Source organism: Trichosurus vulpecula (assembly GCF_011100635.1).
Source record: "Trichosurus vulpecula isolate mTriVul1 chromosome X unlocalized genomic scaffold, mTriVul1.pri SUPER_X_unloc_5, whole genome shotgun sequence".
NCBI classification, from domain to species: Eukaryota; Metazoa; Chordata; class Mammalia; order Diprotodontia; family Phalangeridae; genus Trichosurus; species Trichosurus vulpecula.
In genome coordinates, this window is record NW_023494381.1 from 982,488 (window position 1) to 1,007,994 (window position 25,507).

The window sequence follows — 25,507 nt, forward strand, 5'->3', positions numbered from 1 at the left end:
CTAAGTGGTTTGATCTGTACCTGACAATGTAATTGTGCAATTTTGTGAATTGTGAGAAAAACTTTATTGTATTTGTTTAAACTCAGCCCTATGGCTGGGATACTGTAATAGTAATTAAGGTGGGACTTCTTGTTTTTCTTAAGTGCCTTTAATGATTCTGGCCTTTGTTTGAATGGGGCAGATGAAGTGGGATCTTTTTGTCTTGGTTATTTCTCAGCACAGAGACAATTGGGAGTCATTTGTATATGATGTGATACTGGGGATGCGGAACTTTCCCACACCTAGCCTGGGTGAGGTCAGAGCCCTCAGGGCTCTGAACAGGATATAATTGAGGACAGCTTGGTATTTGACTTTTGGGGGCCACACTCGGGAAGGAGTGTTGAGACTCTGGGTAAGCTGCAACTCCCCACCCCACCCCCCAGCTTTACAACTCAGATGTTGGTTCTCCTCTGGTAACTATGTGTTGTGATTTCAATCAGACAAGGTCTGTTGACGTTTGTAATTTGGTTGTATTTGCTTTGAAGTTTAGGGTGCTGGCTTTTTCCCCTGAACTAAGTGAATGATATTTGTGTGTTGGTTTGAAATAAGACTGTTAACCGCTTAATGCTACTTTCCTTAGTAAAGCAGATCAAAAGAACTAGTGTTGGCAGCTTTCTGGGTGCTGGTTGTTGGTGGATCTTACACCCGCACAGCAGCTGCTAGCAAGATTGTTACTACAGATACTGAACCATTTATTGCACTGTTTGAACTTAGCCCTGCATGGTTGGGAAACTGAACCATTTCTATATGCCTTTGGTCAAGGATCTATGTTGTGCTGTTTTTTTTTTCTATTATCAAATCATATGTGTTCTGGGAGTGCCTGTCAGGTCTGATTACTCCTACAGCTGCCAACTAGTGAATATAGACTCCTTGATCCCTCTGTCACATATGATGATTGCCCCTGCTCCCGAGTGGACATCTGAACTCATAGGAGACCTGGCCCTCCAGTTTCAAAGGGGTCTGAAAAAGACGACATCAGACATAGACAGCTTTCCCAAGAGTCAGGACCAGATCTGCACGAAGAACAGCTCTCTTTTCTGAGTCCCTTGCATTTCCAAGACTGGTTACCCATATGTTTGGTATCTTTAGCTTATTTTACTTAGCTGCTCTATTTTTCCCATTATGGTCCCTACCCTGACCCCGTTGCAACTTGCTCCTTCTGCTTGTTTACAATTACTTTGCAGTGACTGTCCATCTCTGGGGATGTCCAACCACAGAAAAAAAATAAACTTGAATCCACCTGGATGAGGAGTTTTAGAACTTCACCCCTGAAGAAGAGAGAGGTTTTCCATGTCTTCCTTGGTCTAAAGGTGAAGCTTTCAGCTTGCCTTTGACCAAAAGGAGGAAATGATAATCATTTAAAATCAAATTAGTAACTTCAATAAGGTTCAGAACCTGAACAGATTAACCAGAAGAAGAGTCTGAACCTAAGCTTCTTTGTTCTCTGAGTAAACTCAGAGAATACCTCCTCCTATGTCAACAAGGCCAGATCTGGCTGACTTAAGAGCATTCTTTCCTCTGTCTATTAGCCATTAAGGATGAGATCTTTAACCCGAGAAACTACCTTGAATAATGTGACTTTTTCTTATCTTAATATATTATGGGTATATACTATATTAGGGCATGTCAATGGTAAATTAAACACAGAGATCCTGTGTTGTAATTTCAATTGACACTTTGTCAACTATCTTGTATTTACAACCTACTCCATTAAGGAAAATCCTTTTCTTGTGTCGTGGTTAAACATGGGGATCATAAAATTGAGTAACACAGGCATGCTGAGTTGAGACAAAAAATGTATTTAAACCTTCTCATTCCTTTGTTCAGACAGTCAGAACTTAAGCTCTGGCTCCTTCTATGTACAAGTAAGCTTTGCTAGCTTTAAGGGAATAAACATCATGAATTTACATATAACCTAGCTTGTCTGCCTACTTTAACCAAACTTTCAGGTTGACAACTTCAGTAAGGTTTAATTTTTCTCCGCCTCCCTTTTCTACCACCTCCCCAACATGGTGAGCAATCCTATGTAGGCTCTCAGATACATTCTTATTAAACAGATTTTCACATTAGTCACATTGTATAGAAGAATTAGAATGAATGGGAGGAAACATGAGAAAGAAAACACAAACCAAAACACAACAAAACTGTCAACAGTCTGCTTCAATTATGAGTCTTTTGGAGTTGTTTTAGGTGTTTGATCCTGCAGTTTACTCTTGTTGAATACGTCCTGGGCCCTTCGACTTCGGAAGCTCTCAAAGTATGGGTTCGGTGGAAGAGGCTGGCACAACTGCCTGATGAGCTCTGGGCTGAGCTGGGGCACTGGGCAGGAGAGAGTCAGGGGTTATGCCAGAGAAGGAGGCTCACAGGGAGATGCCACCCAAGTCCTGATGACTCCCCCTTCAAGGTTATTCTAAACCTTCCCTTCTCTCCTCAAGCCTCCCACATCACCCCCATAACTCCAGACTTCACAGCTGAGAACCTTCTTCCTCCTCCTCCATAAGTTACCTTTCTCCCCTTCTAAGACCCCTGACCTCAGGCCCCAGGCTCTCTTGTCCTCCCATCTCCCATTAGAAGGTGGTCCTCCCGCTCAGTAAGGCCAAGCCCTTTCCAGGGGCCCTGATCTCAGCCCCTTTTCTCTAGTCTTTTCCCCTCTCCAGTGGGGCTGCTTCCCCTGTCTCCCTTATCCCTGAAGGAGCCTCAGGAGAGCCCACCCTGCTACGTCTCTCTTCCCCTCTCTCTGCCCAGCTCCTTTAAAAAGCCAGACTCTCACTGCCCCCTTCTTCTCCTCAGCTCTTGCAATCTGGCTTCCAACTCATTATTCAACCATAGCTGCCCCCAGGAACATCCTAACAGCCAAACCAAACAATCCTTTCCTGACCCGCATCCCTCCTGACCTCTCTGCTGCTAAGAGTACTACTAGGCACCTTCTCCTGTCCTCCTTCTCCTTCTCAGCCTTCTCTGTTGAATCCATGTCCAGATCATGCCCACTAACCATGGGTATCCCCAGGGCTCTGTCCTGGGCCCCCTTCTCCTTTCCTCTATACAATCTCCTTGGGTGACCTCCTCAGCTTTCAGGAGTTCAACTACCACTCTACTTGGATCACACCCTTAGCTATGTGTCCAGCCCTCACCTCTCTCCTGAGTGCCAGGCCCAAATCACCAACTGCAAACTGGATATTTCAAACTGGATGTCCCATAGACACCTCAAATTCAGAATATCCAACTTCCAGAATTCTCTCTCTCCCCTCATCTACGCTTCCCTCTCACTGCTGGGGGCACTGTCACCTTGCTCACGAGCTCAGTGTTATACAACTCCTCCTTCCCTCTCATCCCACATGGCCCATCAATAGCCACACATTATACTTTCCATTTCCACCTTATCTGACATCGAACCTGCCTTGGCTGCCTCTCACTTGCACTAGTGCAGCACCCTCCCAAATTGTCCCCTGCCTCCAGCCTCTCCCCACTGCCACCCATCCTCCACATGACTACAAAGGGATTTTTCTAAAGACCAGCAGGGCTGACAACATCCCTCCCCTCCTTGGCCTATAGATCAAATAAAAGCTTCTGTTGGCATGTAATGCCCAAGCTTCACAACTTGCCCCCAGCCTACCTTTCTAGACTTGTTAGACGTTGCTCTCCTTCAGTATACTCTGGTCCAATCTAATGGGTAAGTCGTTTGTAAAGAGGTGGGGGTACACACTTACCTTCGAACAAAACAGGAACACGCTTTTCGGCCCGGGACTTATCATTTGTGGAGTTCTCACTATTCAGATCCAGCCCGTAGTTGTCCGGATTGATCTTGGGGCCCCCCTTGGAGTCCTGTGGGGTCATTTCACAAGAATTGCAAACTAGACTCCAAAGAAGAAAGGAGACCTCTAGCACTTCCTGGCACACTGGAGGGCACCTTGGGCTGCCAGAGCTGAAAGGACCCTTTGAGATGATCCCGTCCAAACCTCGCCCCACCCCACCAGACTGATGAGGGAGACTGAGGTCCAGAGTGGCCACAGGCCAGGACTAAGACTTGGGATATGTCTCCCCCTCTCTGAGGCTCAGTTTCTTGACTTGTAAAATATGGATAATCCACACACTGCCTCTAGCACAAGGTTTCCAGGAGACTCAGAGAGGATGTTTACAGAGACAATTATGGCAGCAGAAGTTACTGTTTGTGAGGAGTCTGTCTTGTGCCTGACAGAGTCCAAAGGCTCGTTTTCTGGGAATGTGTGGACCTCTCCTCCATAAGGTGGCCCTGGGTGAGTGGGGCATCGTCATCTCCTCATGGACCAAGTAACCGATCACCGAGGACAATGGGGGAGGAAGAGGGAAACAGGCTCATCTCAATGTGAGTAGCTAAACCCCAGATAACATTTCTGAGGGGCACGGAGCCCTTGGTCTTGTCCGTCTGCTGACTGGAAAAAGCTGACCATCAGTATAGGGCATGGAAACTGGAATCTGGTCCTGGCTGCCATGTGTAGTGGGAGCTGAGGCATGGCCCAGGCTAAGGCAAGCCTGCAGAGCTTGGTGAATGTGGCAGCTGGCAGAAAGCCAATGGTTCCCCAGGCTGGTCCAGAATGGAGGTTTTCCCTCCTCCCTGAGCTCACCTTGGAGAGACTTCCCAAGGCCTTCTTTCCCTGCTCCTCCTCCTGGGTCACGGAAGGTTGGGGAGGTTCAGAGTTTAGAGCTGGAAAATACTTTGGAGGTCTGTAAGTCCATGCCCCCCACCCCATTTTGCAGAAAATACCCCTGGGGCCCAGAGAAGCTAAGAGATCACATGGTACATAGTCCACACTGATGGCTAAACCCCAATCCAGTGTTCTCTCACTGTTTTGTCACTGGCCCCCACAGGTCTCAGACATAGCCTTGGGCTGCAGCTGACCATGGTGCTGACCATGCCAACTCATCAAACAATGCAACTTTGAAGGGTGGGAGGTGTGGCTAGACAGCAGCTCACAGAAAAGGACCCAGGGCTTGTAGGGGAAAGAAGGTTCAGGGTGGGTTGGCTGAATGGCACAGCACCCCAGAAAGCCAGGCAGAGAGCCAACAATGTGCCAAGAGAGGCCGGTGGGCAGGGCTTCCAAAAACTAGGAGGAGGCACTGGTGCCTCTGGCCTATGCCCCCCTCCCAGGCTCAGGCTACACCCAGAAGCTTGACATTGATAAGCTGGACAGTCCCCAGACAAGGGCAATCCAATGCCAAAGGACCTGGGACCACTGAGCCAGGAGAAGAGAAGACTGAGAGGCAACACACCAGGCCTGTGTCTTCATGTCCGTGCAAGGTGAGCTCTCAGATGAGGCCACTGAGGGCAGAGTTAGGGGCATCTGGGCACCTCCTGACACCCAGAGCTGTCCAAAAACACAATGGGCTGGCTTAGCAACTAAAGGGTTTCCCTGATCCTGGGAGGTACTCAAGCAGATGACCATTTGTACCAACACTGGAAAAGGACTCAGGGTGGACTTGGCTAGTGGCCTAAGAGCCTCCCAGGAGCCTGCCACCTTTCTATAGCTCTGAGCAGGTCACACCTCCTAGCACCTGTATGGACTTGCCATGTAAGGAGGGGGAGCAAGGAAGCCACAGATGGGGCCTCACCTGAACACCCACTGTTACATTCAAGAATTTGTTACTGAGGACTTCCAGGAGCCAAGATGGCAGAGTAAGCAGGAAGTCGCCCTCACCCTCCATTACTGACCTTGAAAAACCCATAGATTATCGCCTCAGGAAAAATTCTGGAACAGTGGATCCAATACAAAGATGGGGTGAAGCAGTCATTTAGCTTGGGAGGCTAGGGGGATTAACGGGAAAGGTCCCTCTTGCTGTAGTCAAAGACGATGAGTCCAGGATGGGAGGTGTCCCAGAAAGCCAGCAGGAACCCCCACCTCAGGATGAATGGGAGATCCTGGGGGAGGAGAAGGCAAGCACCAACACCAGGCACACACCAGCCACCAACACCAGCTCCAGCTTAGCACCAGGTAAGCTACCAGACCCCTACAGTCTCCAGCTGCCAGCACCTGAGGCCCCAGCACGCAAAGGCAGTAACCAGGCCCCTAGTACACAGCCTGGGACAGTACCTCCTGTGCCCCAGAAGCATAGATTAACTTTAAAAGCCAGAAAAAAGACAAAGAACATGAGCAAAAAGCAAGAAAGAAAAAAATGACCATAGAGAAGTGTCTTGGTGATGGGAAGATCAAAACACAAATTCAAGAGAGGACAACATGGTGAACATACCCACATCAGAAACCTCAAAGAGGAATATGAACTGGTCTCAAGCCCAAAAAGTGTTCTTGGAAGAGCTCAAGAAGGAGTTTAAAAGTCAAATAAGAGAGATAGAAGAAAAATTGAACAACTCCTTTAAAAATACAATTGGCAAAATGAAAAAAGTACACTGAAGAAAACAACTCCTTAAAAAGGAGAAATGGCCAAATGGAAAAGGAGGTACAAAAGTTAACTGAAGAAAACAATTTGTCAAAAATTAGAATTGGGTAACTGGAAGGTAATGACTCTATAATTATAGACATCAAGAATCAGTCAAATAAAATTAAAAGAATGAAAAAATAGAAGAAAACACAAAATATCTTGATGGAAAAACAACTGACCTGGAAAATAGAACCAGGAGAGACAACTTAAGATTTATCGTTCTACTGGAAAGCCATGATGAAAAAAAAGAGCCTAGAGAGCATCTTCCAAGAAAGAAAAAGAAAAAAAAACATGTTATTCAATAAGGGCAAACTGTTTAGGGACCTACATGGGAAGATGATACCTGTAACTCTTGAGAACTGTACCTTTATTATGATGTCTAGAAGGGAAATACATAGACAGAGGGGGGTGAGTTTAAGTTGACTTTGATGTGATGATAAAAAAGAAGCTAATTAAGTGATGAAAAGGGACTGTAATAGAAGAAGAGGAAAGCAGGAGGCAGAAAAGGGTAAATTACATCATATGATGAGGCACAAAGACCTATTACAGTAGAGGTAAAAAAGGCAGGGTGACGAGCACTGTTTAACCTTACTCTTATGGGAATTTGGACAAGGAGGGAATAACATACTTAGTTAGCTATAGAAATCTATAGATATAGAAAAGTTAGATATAGAAATCTATAGGCAGTAGGAGGGGAAAGGAGGAAGAAAAGGAGGGGATAGAATAGAGGAAAGAAGTAGTAAAGGAAAAGGGAAAGAAAAGGGAGGGGGCTGATAGAGAGGATGGCAGAAAGCAGATAGAAAAGCATGAATTGGGGGGGGGGGAAATAGGTTGGAGAAAGAAACACATAGTAATCATAACTGTGAATGTGAATAGGAGGGGCTCTCCCATAAAACAGAAGCAGATATCAGAGTGGATTAAAAATCATAATCTTACAATACGTTGTTTACAAGAAACACATTAGAAACAGAGCAGGATACACACAGGGTAAAGGTAAAAGGCTGGAGTAGAATATATTATGCTTCAGCTGAAGTAAAAAAGCAGGGGTAGCAATTCTGATCTCAGACAAAGCAAAAGCAAAAACAGATCTAATTAAAAGAGATAAGGAAAGAAACTACATCATACTAAAAGGCACCATAGAAAATGAAGCAATATCATTACTAAACATATATGCACCAAGTAGAATAGCATCCACATTCTTAGAAGAGAAGTGAAGGGAGTAACAGGAAGAAACCAACAACAAAACCATACTAGTGGGGCACTTCAACCACTCACTTTCCTAACTAGATAAATCTAACCACAAAATTAGGAAGAAAGAAGTTAAGAAGGTGAACAGAATTTAAGAAAAGTTAGATATTTCCCCAATTGATAAATGGTTAAAGGATTTGAACAGGCAGTTTTCTGAGGAAGAAATTAAAGACATCTATAGTAATATGAAAGAATACTCTAAATCACTATTGATTAGAAAAATGCAAATGAAAACAACTCTTAGGTACCACATCATACCTATTAGATTGGCTAACATGACAAAACAGGAAAATGACAAATGCTGGAAAAGATGTGGGAAAATTGGAACACCACTGCATGCTTGGTGGAGTGGTGAACTGATGCAACTATTTTGGAGAAGAATTTGGAACTATATATGCCCAAAGGGCTACAAAAATGTGCATACCCTTTGACCCAGCAATGCCACTTCTAGGGCTGTATCCCAAAGAGACCATACAAATGGGAAAAAGACCCACATGTACAAAAATATTTATAGCAGCTTTTATGTGGTGGCCAAGAATTGGAAATTGAGGGGATGCCCATCAGCTGGGGAATGGCTGAACAAGTTGTGGTATATGAATGTAATGGAATATTGTAATGCTATAAGAAATGATTAGCAGGAAGCCTTCAGAAAAACCTGGAAAGACTTATATGAACTGATGCTGGGTGAGGAGAGCAAAACAAGGAGAATATTGTACACAGTTACAGAGGCATTGTGTGAAGACTGATTTTGATAGACTTAGCTCTCTCAGCAATGCGAAGATCTTAGACTACCCCAAAAGACTCACGACGGAAAACGGTATCCACATCCAGAGAAAGAACTTTGGAGTCTGAATGAGGATGGAAGCACACTATTTGCTCTCTTTCTTTTTTTTTATTTCCTGTAGTTCATTCCATTAGTTATAATTGTTCTTTACCACATGACTAATGTGAAAATGTTTAATATGAATGTATATGTAGATCCTATATGAGATTGCATGCTGTCTTGGGGAAGGGGGATGGGAAAGGGAGGAACCGTAAAACTCAAAAGCTTGTGGAACTGAATCTTGTAAACTAAAATAGATAGATAGATAGATAGATAGATAGATAGATATTAAGTTAGATATGGTAGACCTCTGGAGAAAATTGAATGGGGATAGAAAGGAATACACCTTTTTCTCAGCAGTACATGGCACCAAACAAAAATTGACCACGTACTATGGCATAGAAACCTCACAATCCAATGCAGAAAGGCAGAAATATTAAATGCATCCTTTTCAGATAATGGTGGAATACAAATTACATGTAATAAAGGGCCGTGGAAAGACAGACTAAAACGTAATCGGAAACTAAGGAATCTAATCCTAAAGAAAGAGGTGGTTAAATAACAAATCACAGATACAATCAAAAACTTCATCCAAGAGAAGGGCAATTATGAGACAATATACTAAAACTTATGGGATGCAGATCAATGAACTGGGCATACAACTAAAAAGGATAGGAAAAAAATAAAAAATCACCAATTCAATAACTAATTAGAAATATTGAAAACCAAAGGAGAGACTAATAAAATTGGAATCAAGAAAACTATTGAACTAATAAATGAAACCAAGAGCTGGTTTTATGAAAAATCGAATAAAATTGATAAGCCTTTGGTTAATGTGATTTTAAAAAAGAAAGAAAAAAACCAAATTACCAGTATCAAAAATGGAAAGGGTGAATTCACCACTAACAAACAGGAAATTAAAACAATAATTAGGAACTATTTTGCCAATAAATTTGACAATCTTAGTGAAATGGATGAATATTCACAAAAAATATAAATTGCCTGGATTAAGAGAAGAGGCAGTAAATACTTCAAGACCTTCCATCTCAGAAAAAAGAAATTGAACAAGCCCTCAATGAACTCCCTAGGAAAAAATCTCCAGGGCCAGACAGATTTAAAAGTGAATTCTATAAAACATTTAAAGAACAATTAATTCCAATACTGTATGGAATATTTGGGAAAATAGGCAAAGAAGGATTCCTACCAAACTATTTTTATGACACAAATATGGTATTGATAACTAAACCGGGAAGAGGCAAAACAGAGAAAGAAAATTATAGACCAATTTCCCCAATAATTTATAGATGCCAAAATTTTAAATAAAATATTACCAAAAAGATTATAGCAACTTATGAAGGAAATAATACAGTATAACCATGTAGGATTTATACCAGGAATGCAGGGTGATTCAGTATTAGGAAAACTATCAGCACAATTGATCCTATCAGCAATAAAACTAAGAGAAACCATATGATTATCTCAATAGATGCAGAAAAAGCTTTTGAGAAAATAAAACACCTATTCTTATTAAACAAACACTTGAGAGCATAAGAATAAATGGAGCCTTCCTTAAAAGGATAAGTAGCATCTACCTAAAACCATCAGCAAGTCTTATATGTAATGGGGATAAGATAGAAGCATTTCCAATAAGAAAAGGGGTGAAACACGGATTTCCATTATCACTACTGTTATTCAACATAGTACTAAAAAGTTTAGCTTTAGCAATAAGAGAAGAAAAAGAAATTGAAGGAATTAGAATAGGCAAAGAAGAAACAAAGCTATCCCTCTTTGCAGATGATATGATGATATACTTAGACAATCCTAAAGAATCAAGTAAAAAACTACTTGAAATATAAGAGGCAAGAAAAAGCTCTTACGATGGAGGGGAAGAGGGGGGAGGTGAGAGGGAATGAGTGAACCTTACTCTCATTGGATTTCGCTTAAGGAGGGAATAACATACACACTCAATTGGGTATGGAAATCTACCTTACCCTACCAGAAAGTAGGGGAGAAGGGGATAAGAGAGGTTGGCATGATAGAAGGGAGGACAAATGGGAGGAGGAGTAATTAGAAGCAAACACTTTTGAGGAGGGACAGGGTCAAAGGAGAAAACAGAGTAAATGGGAGTGGGATAGGATGGAGGGAAATATAGTTAGCCTTTCACAACATGACTGTTATGGAAGTGTTTTGCATGACTATACATGCATAACCTATTTCAAATTGCTTGCTTTCTCAATGAGGGTGGGTGGGGAGGGAGGAAGGGTGGGAATGGGGAACTCAAGAGTTTTAAAAACAAATGTTAAAAATTGCTTTTACATGCAACTGGGAAATAAGATATATAGGCAATGGTATATAGAAGCCTATCTTGCCATACAGGAAAATTGAAGGGAAGGGGATGAGGGGGAGGGGCAGTGATAGAAGGGAGGGCGGGTTGGGAAAGGCTGCAGTCAGAATGCATGCCATCTTGGGGTGGGGGGAGGGGAGAGATGGGGAGAAAATTTGGAACTCAAAATCTTGTGGAAGTGAATGTTGAAAACTAAAAATAAATTGATTAATTAATAAAAAGATGAAAAATAAACTATTTGAAATAATAAACAAGTTTAGCAAAGTTTCAGTTTATAAAATAAACCCACATAAATCATCGGTATATCTATATAATACTAACAAGCCCAACAGCAAGAGATAGAAAGAGAAATGCCATTTAGAGTTACTGTAGCCATCATAAAATATTTGGGAGTCTACCTGCCAAGTCAAACCCAGGGCCTATGTGAACATAATTACAAAACACTTTTCACATTAATAAAGTCAGAGCTAAATAAGTGGAGAAACATCAGTTTCTTGTGGGTAGGCTGAGGCAATATAATAAAAATGACTATACTACCTAAGTCAATTTACTTATTCAGTGCCATATAATCAAACTACCAATAAAATTATTTTGTAGAGCTAGAAAAAAATAACAAAATTTATCTGGAAGAACAAAAGATCCAGAATCTCAAGCCAATTAATTAAATGAAATGCAAGGGAAGATGACCTAGCCATACCAGATCTCAAAGTGTATTATAAGGCAGCAATCATCAAGATTACTTGGTACTGGCTAAGAAATAGAGGGGTAGATCAGTGGAACAGTTTAGGTACACAATGCACAGCAGTCAATGATTATAGTAATCTACTGTTTGATAAACCCAATGACTCCAGCTTCTGGGATAAGAACTATTTGACAACAACTGCTGGGAAAACTGGAAAATAGTATGGCAGAAACTGGGCATAGACTAACATCCTGTACAATACACCAAAATAAAGTCAAAATGGGTACATGATTTAGATGTAGAGGCTGAAATTATAAGCAAATTAAGAGAGCAAGGAATAGTTTACCTGTCACATCTATGGAGAAAGGAAGAATTTATGACCAAATGACACAGAGAACATTATGAAATGCTATCCACAACCACAGAAAGAACTTGGGAGTCTGAATGCAGAGGGAAGCAAACTATTTGCTCGACTTTTTTTGTTGTTGTTGTTTTGTTTCCTTTCTTCTTTCTCATAATTTCTCCCATTGGTTCTATTTCTTTACAACATGACTAATGTGAAAATAGGTTCAATATGAATGCCTATGTAGAGCCTATATCCAATTACATGCCATCTTGGGGTGGGGGGAGGGGAGAGATGGGGAGAAAACACGGAATTCAAAATCTTATGGAAGTGAATGTTGAAAACTAAAAATAAACTAATTTGTAAATAAACACACACGCACACACGCGCGCATGCGCACGCACACACACACACACACACACACACACACTAATTTGTTACTGACCCCGGCAGCAGCTGCAATGTCCTTGGCCTTCACCTGCTCCTCCGTCAGCTCCTTCTGCTCCTGGTGCTGAAAATCCTCCTGGGGCCAATACAGCATGTGTGAGCCATGGAAACCGCCCCCCCCCAAGGCACTGCTCTCCATCTCCTGCCCCGTTCCCAGAAAAAGCCTGAGAGACCAGGGGCAGTAGCCTCAGAATGGGCCATGGGGAGAAGGGGCATGGCTGCAGCCACAACCAAGGTCGTGTCAGTGCACAGATGAGGAGACAGAGGACCACCCCAGGTCCCCCCAGTGCCTCACCTTCCTCCTTTTCTCCTCTGGTTCACTCAGTAATCTCTCCTTCTCTTGCCGCACCCTGAAAACCAAGAGCCCAAGCTTGTCAGTCACTAGCAGGAAGGGGGCCCAGAGGGCTGATCCTGACCTGAAGCCCACCCCACAGCACCACATATCACTATCCCCAGTGCTCAACACATCACTCTCCACCTGCTGTTGGAAATAGGACCCAGGATTTTACAGAAGAGAAACAGCATCAGGAAGGAAGCCAGTAGAACATAAGCTCCCAGATGGCAGGTCCTGGTTTGTTCCTGTCTCTTCACCCTTGTACCTAGAAACAGTGTCTTGTATGTAGTAGGCACTTAAAAAATACTCAATGAATTGAACTGTTTTTTCTGTTCTATCTTTTCCAAGGACATTCGCAAACACTCTTCTGCCAGAGGAAAAGTGGAACGTAAGTGTCTAAGCCCTTGTGTCTTTCTCCAGCACCACATACATTTCATCCATTATTCCAAGCTGGGACATCTGGTGACAGAACTGGGAGCGGGCACTGCCTCCTGCCAGAGCATCCCTCCCTCTATAGACCTCTGAAGAGGCCACAGGACTCAGGCTCCCAACTGATGCACTTGGAAGACCTCACATAGATCATTTAGAGATCAAATGAGACCCTGCTTCAAGTATTTTGAAATCAAATGAAATGTCTAATGTAAGAGATGCATAAATATACATCTAAGTACGTGGATGCAATTTCATATTTGGACCAGTAATTTCATCAGAGCAGGGAACTTGGTGTGAAGAGTGCCCCACTCAATTTACATGGGGCCACATGTTACAAATGATGTGTGTTAAATGAGTGTGTATGAAGCGATACGTAACCTACGTAACCTGTCTTTACCTTATCTCTCCTCCTTCCCTGTACCTTCCCACCTTACCCTCGGACTTCCGGTGGTCCAAAATGTTAAAAGGGTTGTAGCTGCCATCACCTCCCAGAATGCTAGAGGGTCTCCTAAATGAGTCAAAGAATCAGTCGAGAGATAAGCTTAAAAACTGAGTATAATAATTCTACAGAGGGGGCGGAGTGCAGATGTGGCTAGAAAGCAGGGACTGGCCTAAAGCTCTATCCAGGACCCTCCAAACACTTATAAAAATGGCTCAGAACAAATTCTAGAACTGCAGAACCCACAAAATAGCACAGGGAAGCAGGGCTCCAGCCCAGGACAGCCTGGATGGTCGCTGGGTAAGGTCTATCGCACGGAGCAGGGAGTGGAGTAGAGCACAGCAGAACCCAGCATGGGATGCGCCTGGACCAACCAGACCAGGAGCCAGGCAGAACAGTCCCTAGCACCCTGAATCAGTGAGCTGTGGCAGTTAGCAGACTTCTCAACCCACAAACACCAAAGACAACAGAGAAGGTTAGTGGGAAAAAAACTGAGGGGACAGAGTGAAAGGAGTTCGTGGTTCAGCCACCGTCCTGGAGGCAGCGGAGGTGAAGCAGCTACAGAACTACAGCTGCAGGTGCTTCACGCCCCAGGCCCACCTGGAGGGAGGAATTAAGTGGTGGATCCTAGCAGGAGTGCGGAGCCCGCTCAGATCAGAGTCATGGTCCAGGTTGGCAGTTTTTGGGGGAGAAGGACTGCTGGTGTGGCAGAGCTTGCTGTGTAGAAAAAGCTCTGAAAAGAACAGCACAGCCCCTCAAGCTTGGGACAACATACTCTCTACAAGCAGTCATACCCTGACAAAAAACTCAAGGGTCAAGTAGTTGGCTGGGAACATGGCCAAGCAGTGAAAATAGACTCAGATTCAGTCTCAGACTTTGGAATCTTTCTTTGATGACAAAGAAGACCAAAACATACAGCCAGAAGAAGTCATCCAAGCCAAAGAGCCTACATCAAAAGTCTCCAAGAAAAACATAAACTGGTCCCAGGCCATGGAAGAGCTCTAAAAGGATTTGGAAAAGGAAGTTGGAGAAGTAGAGGAAAAATTGGGAACAGAAATGAGAGTGATGTGGGGAAACCATGAAAAACAAGTCAATGACTTGTTGAGGAGACACAAAAAAATACTGAAGAAAATAACACCTTAAAAAATAGACTAACTCAAATGGCAAAAGAGTTCCAAAAAGCAAATGAGGAGAAGAATGGCTTGAAAGGCAGAATTAGCCAAATGGAAAAGAGGTCCAAAGACCACTGAAGAAAATACCACCTTAAAAATTAGACTGAAGCAAGTGGAAGGTAGTGACTTTATGAGAAATCAAAATATTATAAAACAGAAACAAAGGAATGAAAAAATGGAAGACAATGTGAAATATCTCATTGGAAAAACCACGGACCTGGAAAATAGATTCAGGAGAGATAATTTAAAAATTATTGGACTACCTCAAAGCCATGGTCAAAAAAAGACCCTAGACACCATCTTTCAAGAAATTATCAAGAAGAACTGCCCTGACATTCTAGAGTCAGAGGGTAAAATAGAAATTGAAAGAATCCACAGATCCCCTCCTCAAAAAGATCCCAAAAAGAAAAACCCTAGGAACATTGTCACCAAATTCCAGAGTTCCCAGATCAAGGAGAAAATACTGCAAGCAGCCAGAAAGAAAAAATTTGAGTATTGTGGAAACACAAACAGAATAACACAAGGTCTACATCAAGGGATTTAAGGGCTTGGAACATGATATTCCGGAGGTCAAAGGAGCTAGGATTAAAACCAAGAATCACTCAGCAAAACTGAGTATCATGCTCCAAGGCAAAATATGGACTTTCAATAAAATAGAGTACTTTCAAGCTTTCTCAGTGAAAAGACCAGAAATGAACAGAAAATTTGACTTTCAAACACAAGAATCAAGAGAAGCATGAAAAAGTAAACAAGAAAGAGAAATCATAAGGGACTTACTAAAGTTGAACTGTTTTGTTTATATTCCTACATGGAAAGATGATGTGTATAATTCATGAGAACTCAGTATTAGGGTAGCTGAAGGGAATATATATATATATATATATATATAGATATAGATATAGATATAGATATACACACAATATATGTATATATAATATATATGTATAGAGAGAGGGCACAGGGTGAGTTGAATATGATGTGATATCTAAAAAAATAAAATCAAATTAAGGGATGAGAGAGGAATATAATGAGAGAGGGACAAAGGGAGATAGAATGGGGTAAATTATCTTGCATAAAAGTGGCAAGAAAAAGTAGTTCTGTTGGAAGGGAACAGGGGGCAGGTGAGGGGGAATGAGGGAATCTTGCTCTCATTGGATTTGACCTGAGGAGGGAATAACATACACACTCAACTGGGTATCTTACTCCACAGGAAAGGAGACAGGAGACAAAAAGGGGGGGATGATAGAAGGGAGGGCAGATGGGTGAGGAGGCAATCAAAAGCCAACACTTTCTAAAAGGGACAGGGTCAAGGGAGAAAACTGAACAAAGGGGGATAGGTTAGGAAGGAGCAAAATATAGTTAGTCTTTCACAACATGAGTATTGTGGAAGGGTTTTACGTAATGATACACATGTGGCCTATATTGAATTGCTTGCCTTCTTAGGGAGGGTGGATGGGGAGGGAAGAGGGGAGAGAATTTGGAACTCAAAGTTTTAAAAGTAGATGTTCAAAAAAAAGTTTTTGCATACAACTAGGAAAGAAGATATACAGGCAATGGGGCATAGAAATCTATCTTGCCCTAAAAGAAAGGGAGAAGGGGATGGGCGGGACTGGGGTGACAGAAGGGAAGGCTGACTCTGAAATGGGGCAATCAGAATACATGCCATCTTGGAGTGGGGTGAAGGTAGAAATGGGGAGAAAATTTGTAATTCAAACTCTTGTGAAAATCAATGCTGAAAACTAAAAATATTAAATAAAAATCAAAAAATTAAAAAAAACCAGTTTAAAGTAAAAAAAAATAATAATTCTACATGAAAAAATGGACCTGGAATAGAATGGAGGACTTTCAAATGTTCTTGATGAAAAGCCCAGAGCTGAGTACCAACTTTGAAATGCAAACACAGGAGTCGAGAGAAACCTAGAAAGGCAAGAAAAAAAGGGGTTATTGACTGACATGTGTGACAGGCCTGGAGATGCCTCTGCCAGGGTACAGTCAGACCCACTTGTTGAAGAGATGGCACAAAATTGAAGCAATTCTCTCTTAAATAAGCTGGTAACTCAGAAAAAAAGCGCAAAGTAGAAAAGACCGGAATTTTCCTACAGAAGTTTTGCTGTAAAAGGAACCTGAGAGTCCACACTTGATCTCCTCTCCAAGTGGAGAGATGCCAGCTAAAAATACAAAGTGATCTGTAAAGCCTCATGGAGGACCAGGGTGGAAGGTTAATTAGGAGCAGGGTTTCCTCAGAAAGCAGCAGGAAAATAAGCTTATACCGGATGTGGCTGGAAACCCCAAGTGAGCGGATCATCCTGAAAGCAACTAAGGCTGGAACATCAAACAGATGGAAAAATGGAAAAGATTTACTAATTTCTTTAGCGAAGTTTCTTTTTAATTCTTTAACTTCCTGGGCCCAGCTGTGCTACCTGAGGAGACAGACAGGGCTCTCAGCCACAATGAGAAGCCACAGCTACAAGGGGAGAGGTTGGAGCCACACTGACATGGTGGGAGTATCTACCAAAGAGGGAACAAGTCAACTGGGGAAGGGCTGATCCAATTGTGATCTATGAGTGTAACGGAATATGATCATGCAGCAAGAAATGACCAAAGAGACACTCAGGAAGACATGGGAAGGCTCCTATGAACTGGTACCGAGAGAAGGAGAGCCAGGAGAAGATGGGGCACCATGACAGAGCAGTGTCATGTAGAAAGCCTAAGGAAAGGACAATGGACTGAACCTCCTCACTGATGATCCTTCTTATTCCCAGGACTCACCCTTCGGTGCAGGGAGGTGGAGGGCACAATGCTGCCCACGTATGGTTGGTGCAGCCTATCTTTCCTTTACACAAGGGAAAATGCAATGGGTGGAGGAAGGGGAGCATGTGCGTCAGACATTAATAAAACTTATTTTTAAATACATAAATAAAAATAAACACTTTCTTAGGCTTCAATACTTCTGTCAACAATTACTACCCATTTTATTAGCAAATCTTTTAACTCATCCAAGCCTGTTTCCTTATCTGCAAGGTGGGGATAATACCTGCAAATGTACACTCTCAAAATTGTTGTGAGACCTTAAAGAAGTGAAGGAGATGGGCCCAGCTGTCTACACTGGAAAACAAAGTAGATGAAGCATCCATCCTGCCCCCGAGGATCCCATACAGGTGGATAATCACCCCAGTGGGTACATACACAAATGAAGGAAAAAGGCCTTGACTTTCCATCTGCTCTGGACTGAGTGCGAGGGATCAAGGGGCTCCCTGGAGTTCTAAGAATTAAGGAGAGAGTTCTAAGAACTACGGAGAGACGGCCTGTCAGGGGAAGATGACGAGCCGGGCCCAGAACAGTGAAGGAAGAATGAAGCAGGACAGGGTCTGTCTGGGGCATCGTGCGGATCCTCCATGACCCCAACTGCTCCCTGACTTGAAAATCCATCCTCTCCATGGCCCCGCTCTGCCAGCAAAGCATGACCTCAGGTTCCCCCAAAGTGGTGGGCAACTATGGAACAGGGCCCATCATGACACTGCGAATCTCACGAGAGAGCCCAATTATCACCCCAACTTTTCAGGAAAAGAAAGTGAGTCTTGGAGGAGGGAAGAGATGGGCTCCAGGCCATATTGAGAGTAAATGATGGAGCCAAAACACAGGCCTAGAATTCACTGCAGGCCGGAACATCCCCCACACGCCCCCTGCCCAGGCAGAGTTTGGCAAAGCCCCTGGGGGTCTGCTGGGATCTCATCCACACTCAGTCTCTCTCAGTCACATACACACCCAGTCCCTTTCAAGCACATTCACAATCTCACAGCCTGCCTCTCTCTCACATACACTCACAGTCACACACACACTTGGTTTCCCTTACACACATACTCACAATCTCACACTCACAGCCACACACACACACACACACACACACACACACACACACACACACATCCATAGGCAGGGAAGGTGGGACCTCACCACTTGCCCTGCCGTCTCTCCTGGTCCCCCTCAAGGGCCGGCTGCTGCTCCTGCGGCTCCCCAGTCCCTTGGGCCTCGGCCCCCTTCTGCAGAAGCTCCTCTTTCTTCTCCTCCTCCTTCTTTTCTTCTTCCTCCTCGTTCTCCTCCTTTTGCACCTGCTCCTGCTTCCTTCCCTCTTCCTCCTCCTGGAGGTGGGACAGAGAGGGCACCCGGTCAGGCAGGCCAGGGAGGGGGGGGGGGCGCAGGCCAGGTTGGGGGTGAAGTGTGCAGAGTAGAGCCAACCCGGCCCTTCCAGCTCTAAGTCAGTGATGGTACATGAGCCTTCCTTGTGTAATATAAATTTCCAAAATGCCCCATGTTTGAGTGTGGAATGAATATTCCGGGCAAAGAACAATTGGGCTTGGCCTCCAGAAAGAAACAGGCCAGTGAGGGAGCACTCATCCCAGACAGAAGCTACCTCTTCCTGCTACCCATGGGGGAAGGACGGACAGATGCCAGAAGTCTTTCTCTATCTGTGCCCTCCCCCTCACCCCTGTGCCATTGAAGAATGATGGTGACAACCACATTTCTATGGTGCTTGGCTTGGGTCACCTCATTGGCTCCTTACCAACAATTCTAGGACCCAAGTGGAATTTTACAGAAGAGAAAACTGAGGCAGGCAGCCATTAAGTGACTAGCCCAGGGCTGCACAGCCACTAAATGTTGAGGTGGATCTGAATTTGGGTCCTCCAGACTTGAGGCCCAGCACAAGGGGCCTGTCTTAGCGCTTGTCCTGTAGGGACTGAGGATGGACAGCTCTGCTCCTGCCTCCCTGGGACTCCAACCCCTCCCCTACCCAGGGGCTTCCTGGAATGTCCCAGCCCAAGACCCAGGGCCACCCTGACCTCCGGCTCCTCCTCCAGCTGAGCCTGCTGCTGCTGCTTCGCCACCTCCAGCTGTTCCACCCCCTCACAGGCCTGCAGGACCTTCTCAAGATGCTCTTCCTGCTCCCTGGGGGACAAGGAGGAATGGACAGGACACCTCCTGGGCTTGGAGAACCCCCTCCATCCACCCTCAGTCCCCCCTCCACAGGGCCAGGGAGCGGGAGGGTCCGGGCCAGGGGGCAGCCACTCACATCTTCACTTCCTCGGGGTGACAGCACTTGTGCTCCTCCTGGTCCTCCTCCACCTTCTGCTTTCCCAGCAGAGGCGCCTCCTCCTCCTCCTTCAGGTGCTGTTCTTTCTCCTGAGAAGGGAAGGGCCACTTGGCTGAGAGGGAGCAAGGGACAGGCAGACACCAGCAGAGGCCTGGGTCCCCCAGCCTCCCTTCTTCCTTCCTCCTTTCCATAGGAAGCCCACCTTCCCCCCGCCTTAACTGCCTGGAGCCCAAGGGGGGCTGTGTCCCAGGCAGGACTTGAACCTGGGTGTGAGGGCAGCCATCTCTCCACATGCTGTAACAAATGTTATTGACATGAAAGGGGCCAAAGGAAGAGGGGGTCACTGCCCAGTGCTGCACCCTGCCTCTTGTCAGTGTGGCCTCCCAGGACTGGCATGGCCACTAAGTAGCCAGGGGGGCTTGGACCCCTGCTCCCCCTCTCTGAGATCCAAGACCCGTCACCTGTAAAATGGGCTCATTGTCCTTCACCTACATCCCTCCCACGGTGGTTGTACAGAAGCCACCCTGGAACACCCAGAGTCCAGGCTTGGGGGCTGCCTCAGATTCTCTGAATGGACATGGTGGAGGCATCCCAGGTGACATCAGGGCACCACGATCCAGAGGGGGAAGGGGATTAGCCAGGACCACGCATGCAGGACACAGCAAGCCAGTGTTCAGACCCCCAAAAAGCTATGGGCAGAGTCTCCTCTGGTGGTGTAGCCAAATGGTCAGTCCCAGGGACCCGAGAATAACTGAGCATGCCAGCCTGAGGGTGAGGCAGCCCCACAAGTTGGCTGTGCTCTGCTTGGTCTCAGACTGCAGGACCAGAAGGGGTGGAAATTAGGAGGAGGCCAACAGGAGCACGAAACAGAGCTTTCTGATTTAATTCAATGTACATTTACTTGGGGTCTACCGTGGGTGAGCATCATGCCAACGATCAGAGCCACCCTCACTTTTACAAATAGTTAAAGATATTAAAAACTGTAACAAACTGTCTTGTGAAGTAGTGAGCTCCCCATGCTCTGAGGTATTCCAGTAAAGGCTAGAGAATCACCTGTCAGGATGCCACGGAGGGAATGCCTCCCTCCGACAGAACTTAGAGCTGGAAACCCCTCCAGCTCTGAGGAATCTCCTGCAGTCCGCTCATCCCAGAGACACCGGCAAGGGATTGCTCCCCCCACAGTGGCACGAGGAACCCAAGGTTTTCCACAAGGACATCACTGGCAAGTCCCCAAGTGCCCCAGAGTTCCAAGAATGGGGCAAGGAAAGAGCCTACAAGGGGATAGCTGCTGCCGCCAGGGGGCATTTCCTCCCCATTTCTCCAGTAAGAAAGCCCCCTCGACAAGTGACATGAAGTGCCCCAGGAGCTCAGCTCCTATCCCCCTTCCTTCCCTCCCAGTAAGTAGGAAAGAGTGCTTGAGGTCACTTGCAGACCAAAGCACAGGCCAGGAGAGGGGTAAACACCTCTCCTGAGATCATACCACTCTGGAAGAACTGAAAACTTACAGGTGCCTAGAAGGGTCTCTGACAACAGCTGCACAAAACCCCTGAAGCCCAGGACACCCTCCACCCTGGAAGCAGAGCCCTACTTTGAGTTAAAGTCAAGTAACAGGCTGAGAAAGAGTAAACAACAGAAAAAAGAACTCAGACTACAGAAACTTACTTTGGTGACAAAGAAGATCAAAACACACCCTCAGAAGAAGACAACAAAGTCAAAGTTCCTACATCCAAAGCCTCCAACAAAAAGACGAGTTGTTCTCAGGCTATGGAAGAGCTCAAAAAGGAGTTTGAAAATCAAATTAGAGATGCGGAGGAAAAACTGGGAAGAAAAAGGAGTGATGCAAGAAAATCATGAAAAACAAGTCAACAGCTTGCTAAAGGAGACACAAAAAATTACTGAGGAAAATAATACCTCAAAAAACAAACTAGACCAAATGGAAAAAGAGGCACAAAAATTAACTGAAGAAAAAAAACACTCCTTAAAATGTAGAACTGGCCACATTGAAAGGAGGTAGAAAAGCTCAATGAAGAAAATGGTTCCACAAAAATTAGAATGATTAAATGAAAGCTAACGACTTTATGAGAAATCAAGAAACAATAAAACAAAGCCAAAAGAATAAAAAAAAAAGAATGCAATATGAAATACATCATTGGAAAAACAACTGACCTGGAATATAGATGCAGGAGAGATAATCTAAAAATTATTGGACTGCCTGAAAGCCATGATGAAAAAACGAGCCTGGACATCGTCTTTCAAGAAATTATCAAGGAAAACTGCCCTGATATTCTAGAACCAGAGAATAAAACAGAAACTGAAAGAATCTACGGATTATCTCCTGAAAGAGATCCCAAAATGAAAACTCCCAGAAATATGGTAGCCAAATTCCAGAGTTCCCAGGTCAATGAAAAGATGTTGCAGGCAGCCAGAAAGAAAGAATTCAACTATGGTGGAAACACAATAGGGAGAACAAAAGATTTAGCAGCTTCTACGTTAAAGGATCAGAGGGCTTGGAATATGATATTCTGGAGGGCAAAAGAGTTATGATTACAACCAAGAATCACCAATCCAGCAAAACTAAGTGTAATCTTCAGGGGAAATATAGACATTCAGTGAGATAGAGGACTTTCGAGCATTTTTAATGAAAAGGCCGCAGCTGAATAGAAATTTTGACTTTCAAAGACAAGGATCTAGAGAAGCATAAAAAGGTAAACAGGAAAGGAAAATGGTAAAGGACTTAATAAGGTGAAACTGTTTACATTCCTACATGGGGAGATATTTGTTAACTCATAAGACCCTTCTCATCATTAGGGTACTTAGAAGGTGTATATATAGACAGAGGGCAGAGATGTGAAAGATATGAAGGGATGATGTCTAAAAAATTAAAATTATGGTGTGAAAGAGGAATATACTGGAAGAAAGAAAGGAGAGATTGAATGGGGTAAATTATCTCACATAAAACAGGCAAGAAAAACCTTTTACAGTGGAGGGGAAGGGGCTGGGTGAGGGGTTGTGAATGGACTTTACTCTCATCGAAACTGGCTCAAAGATGGAATACACACTCAATTGGGCACAGAATAAGATAGATATCTTATCCTACAGAAATGTAGGAAGGGAAGGGGTAGTCAGAAGCAAAACGCTTTTTAAGAGGGACAGGGTGAAAGGAGGGAGAATATAATAAATGTGGGGGATGGGGGGAGGGAAATACAATTACCAATAGTAACTGTGAAAAAAATGAAGCGAGTTTTTCTTATAAAGCCTTCATTTCTCAAACATATAGAGAACTGAGTCCAATTTATGAAAATAAGAGCCATTCTCCAACAGATAAGGGGTCAAAAGATATGATCAGTTTTCAGATGAAATAATGGAAGCTATCTATAGCCATATGAAAAAACATTCCAGCTCACTATTGACTGGAGAAATGCAAATCAAAATGGGCCCGAAGGGAAGAGGTCATTCATTCATTCTTTAGTTCATTCATTCATTCCTTCCACTGGATGGACACCCACTGACCATGACCTTGACACAGCAGCTGGGGGTTCCAGCAGCAGCATCGGCCCCCCCCCCTCCCCACTCCTAGCCTTCAGCTTCTGGCACTGGGGGAGGGGCTGGGCCGAGATTCTCCACTGGAGATCAACGCGATGCCTCCTTTGACAGGCTGGGAAACTGAGGGTGCAGGGGCCCCCCTCAGTTTCCCGGCTCCTCTGGGACGTAGTCAGGCCGTGAGGAGGCTGCGGAGGCAGAGGAGGAAGAGAAGGGGGAGGTGCCTCGCGGCGGGGGATGGGACCAGGCGGGGCCCAAGAGGATGGGCCCACTGCCCCCCCCACCCCCGCCCCTCCTCCGCCCCCTCACCTGCTGCCTCTGGAGAAGCCGCCCCAACGCGCCGCTCCTCCTGCGTCCCTCGCCCGCCGCAACCCCGGGACCCCCACTCGCCCTCCGCTCCTCCGCCCCTGCGCCCCCTGACCCGCCGCTCCTCCCAGTCCACCCATCCCTGCCGCTCCTCCGGTCCTCCTCGCCCGCCGCTCCTCAGCCCCACGCCCCACCCCCCACCTGCTGCCTCTGGAGAAGTCGCCCCCACCCGCCGCTCCTCTGGTCCCCCTCCCCCGCCGCTCCTCCGGCCCTCCTCGCCAGCCGCTCCTCAGTACCCCCCCCCCACACAAACACACCAGCTGCCTCTGGAGAAGTCGCCCCCACCCGCCGCCCCTCTGGCCCCCCTCACCCTCCGCTCCTCCGCTCCCCCCCCCACCTGCGGCCTCTGGAGAAACCACCAGGAGAGGACCAGCTGCGTGGACGCTCCAGCTGCTGGGGGTGGGGGGTGGGGAACCAAAGGCGTGACCGATCATCTGGGACTAAGACGCGTGCCCCCCCCCCCCAATCTCCAGCTGCCGAGAGCCTATTGGCCACCGGGGCTGTCAGTCAACGCTCATTGGAGGAGCGACGGCAAGGCCGCCCTGGATCCTATCTCAGATGTCATTCTCTTGGTTCCGATCTCCAGTTCCCCCAGCCTTTTGGTCACTGCCATCAAGATGCTCCCTAGACCTCTGCTCCAGTCACCCCAGCATACTGGCCACCCCTCGATCCCTCCCACGTCCTTTCTGTGCATGAGATCCATCTCAGTCTCCATGGAGGTGCTGAGATTCAATCTGGCCCACTTGCATTAGCGTTAGGAGTGTTCAGGTTCCTTAAGGGTCTGGCCAAAATGGCGGACCTTTAATAGACCTTGTTTATCTTTGGCTTAAGGAAGGCTTGAGTCGGATTCATTGGGGCAGGACCTGTGTGTCCCTATTTTGGGGTCCCAGCACCCCTAAACATCAACAATGGCATCACCTCCCTGATGGCATGGTCCTCTTCAAAAAAAAAGGACAGACAACATTTTGCAGGACGCTGGTCTTCACCTAGTTTCGACCAAATTGTTTTTCAGTTTTCCCAGCAAGTTTTGTCAAATTGTGAGTTGTCTATCAGGGTTAGTCATCACAGAATCAATGCCTGTGGTTGTGTACAATGTTCTCCTGGTTCTGCTCCGGTCACTGGGCATTATATCATGGAGGTTTTCCAGGTTATTGTGAATTCTGTATCTTCCCCATTTCTTATAAGACAAAAGTATTCTATTACCTTCATATACCACAACTTCTTCAGCCATTCCCCAATTGATGGGCATCCCCTTGATTTCCAATTCTTTGCTACCAGAAAAAACAGCCACTATACATGTTTTTGTACATACGGGTCCCTTTCCCACTTGTGTGATCTCTTTGGGATACAGCCCTAGAAGTGGTATTGCTGGGTCAAAGGGTATGTACATTTTATAGCCTTTTGGGCATAGTTCCAAATTGCTCTCCAGAATGGGTGGATCAGTTCACAATTCCAACAACAATGTAACAATGTTCCAATTTTCCCACATCCTCTCCAGCATTTATCATTTCCCTGTTTTGTCACGTTAGCCAATCTGGTATCTAAGAGTTGTGGTGTCTAAGAGTTGTTTTGATTTGCATTTCTCTGATCAATAGTGATTTGGAGCATTTTTTCCTATGCCTATAGATATCTTTAATTTCTTTCTCTGAAAACTCCCTGTTCATATCCCTTAACCATTTCTCAATTGGAGAACGCCTTTTATTCCTATACATTTGGCTCACTTCCCTGTATATTTTAGAGATGATGCCCTTATCAGAAACACTAGTTGCAAAGATTTTCTCCCTATTTTCTGCTTCCC

The 25,507-nt window shown here is 45.1% G+C and overlaps 1 protein-coding gene across 1 annotated transcript; it reads right to left on the bottom strand.

Moving 5' to 3' along the window:
• Positions 1 to 1,818: 1,818 nt before the first annotated feature.
• On the bottom strand, positions 1,819 to 24,195 carry LOC118833234 (inner centromere protein-like). Its single transcript, XM_036740598.1, has 8 exons — positions 24,047 to 24,195; positions 19,783 to 19,892; positions 19,553 to 19,658; positions 18,669 to 18,853; positions 12,633 to 12,687; positions 12,336 to 12,413; positions 3,747 to 3,861; positions 1,819 to 2,358 (listed from the first exon to the last, which is right to left on the bottom strand). Coding segments are annotated over exons 2-8 (696 nt in total). The 5' UTR covers positions 19,785 to 19,892; positions 24,047 to 24,195; the 3' UTR covers positions 1,819 to 2,203.
• Positions 24,196 to 25,507: the final 1,312 nt, after the last annotated feature.

Excerpts from the sequence above, each read along its gene's own strand:
- LOC118833234 (XM_036740598.1), bottom strand. Across the intron at positions 12,414-12,632 it reads CAGAGGAGAAAAGGAGGAAG|GAGGATTTTCAGCACCAGGA; the intron begins GTGAGGCACTGG and ends TATTGGCCCCAG. Across the intron at positions 3,862-12,335 it reads ACATTGCAGCTGCTGCCGGG|GACTCCAAGGGGGGCCCCAA; the intron begins GTCAGTAACAAA and ends ATGACCCCACAG.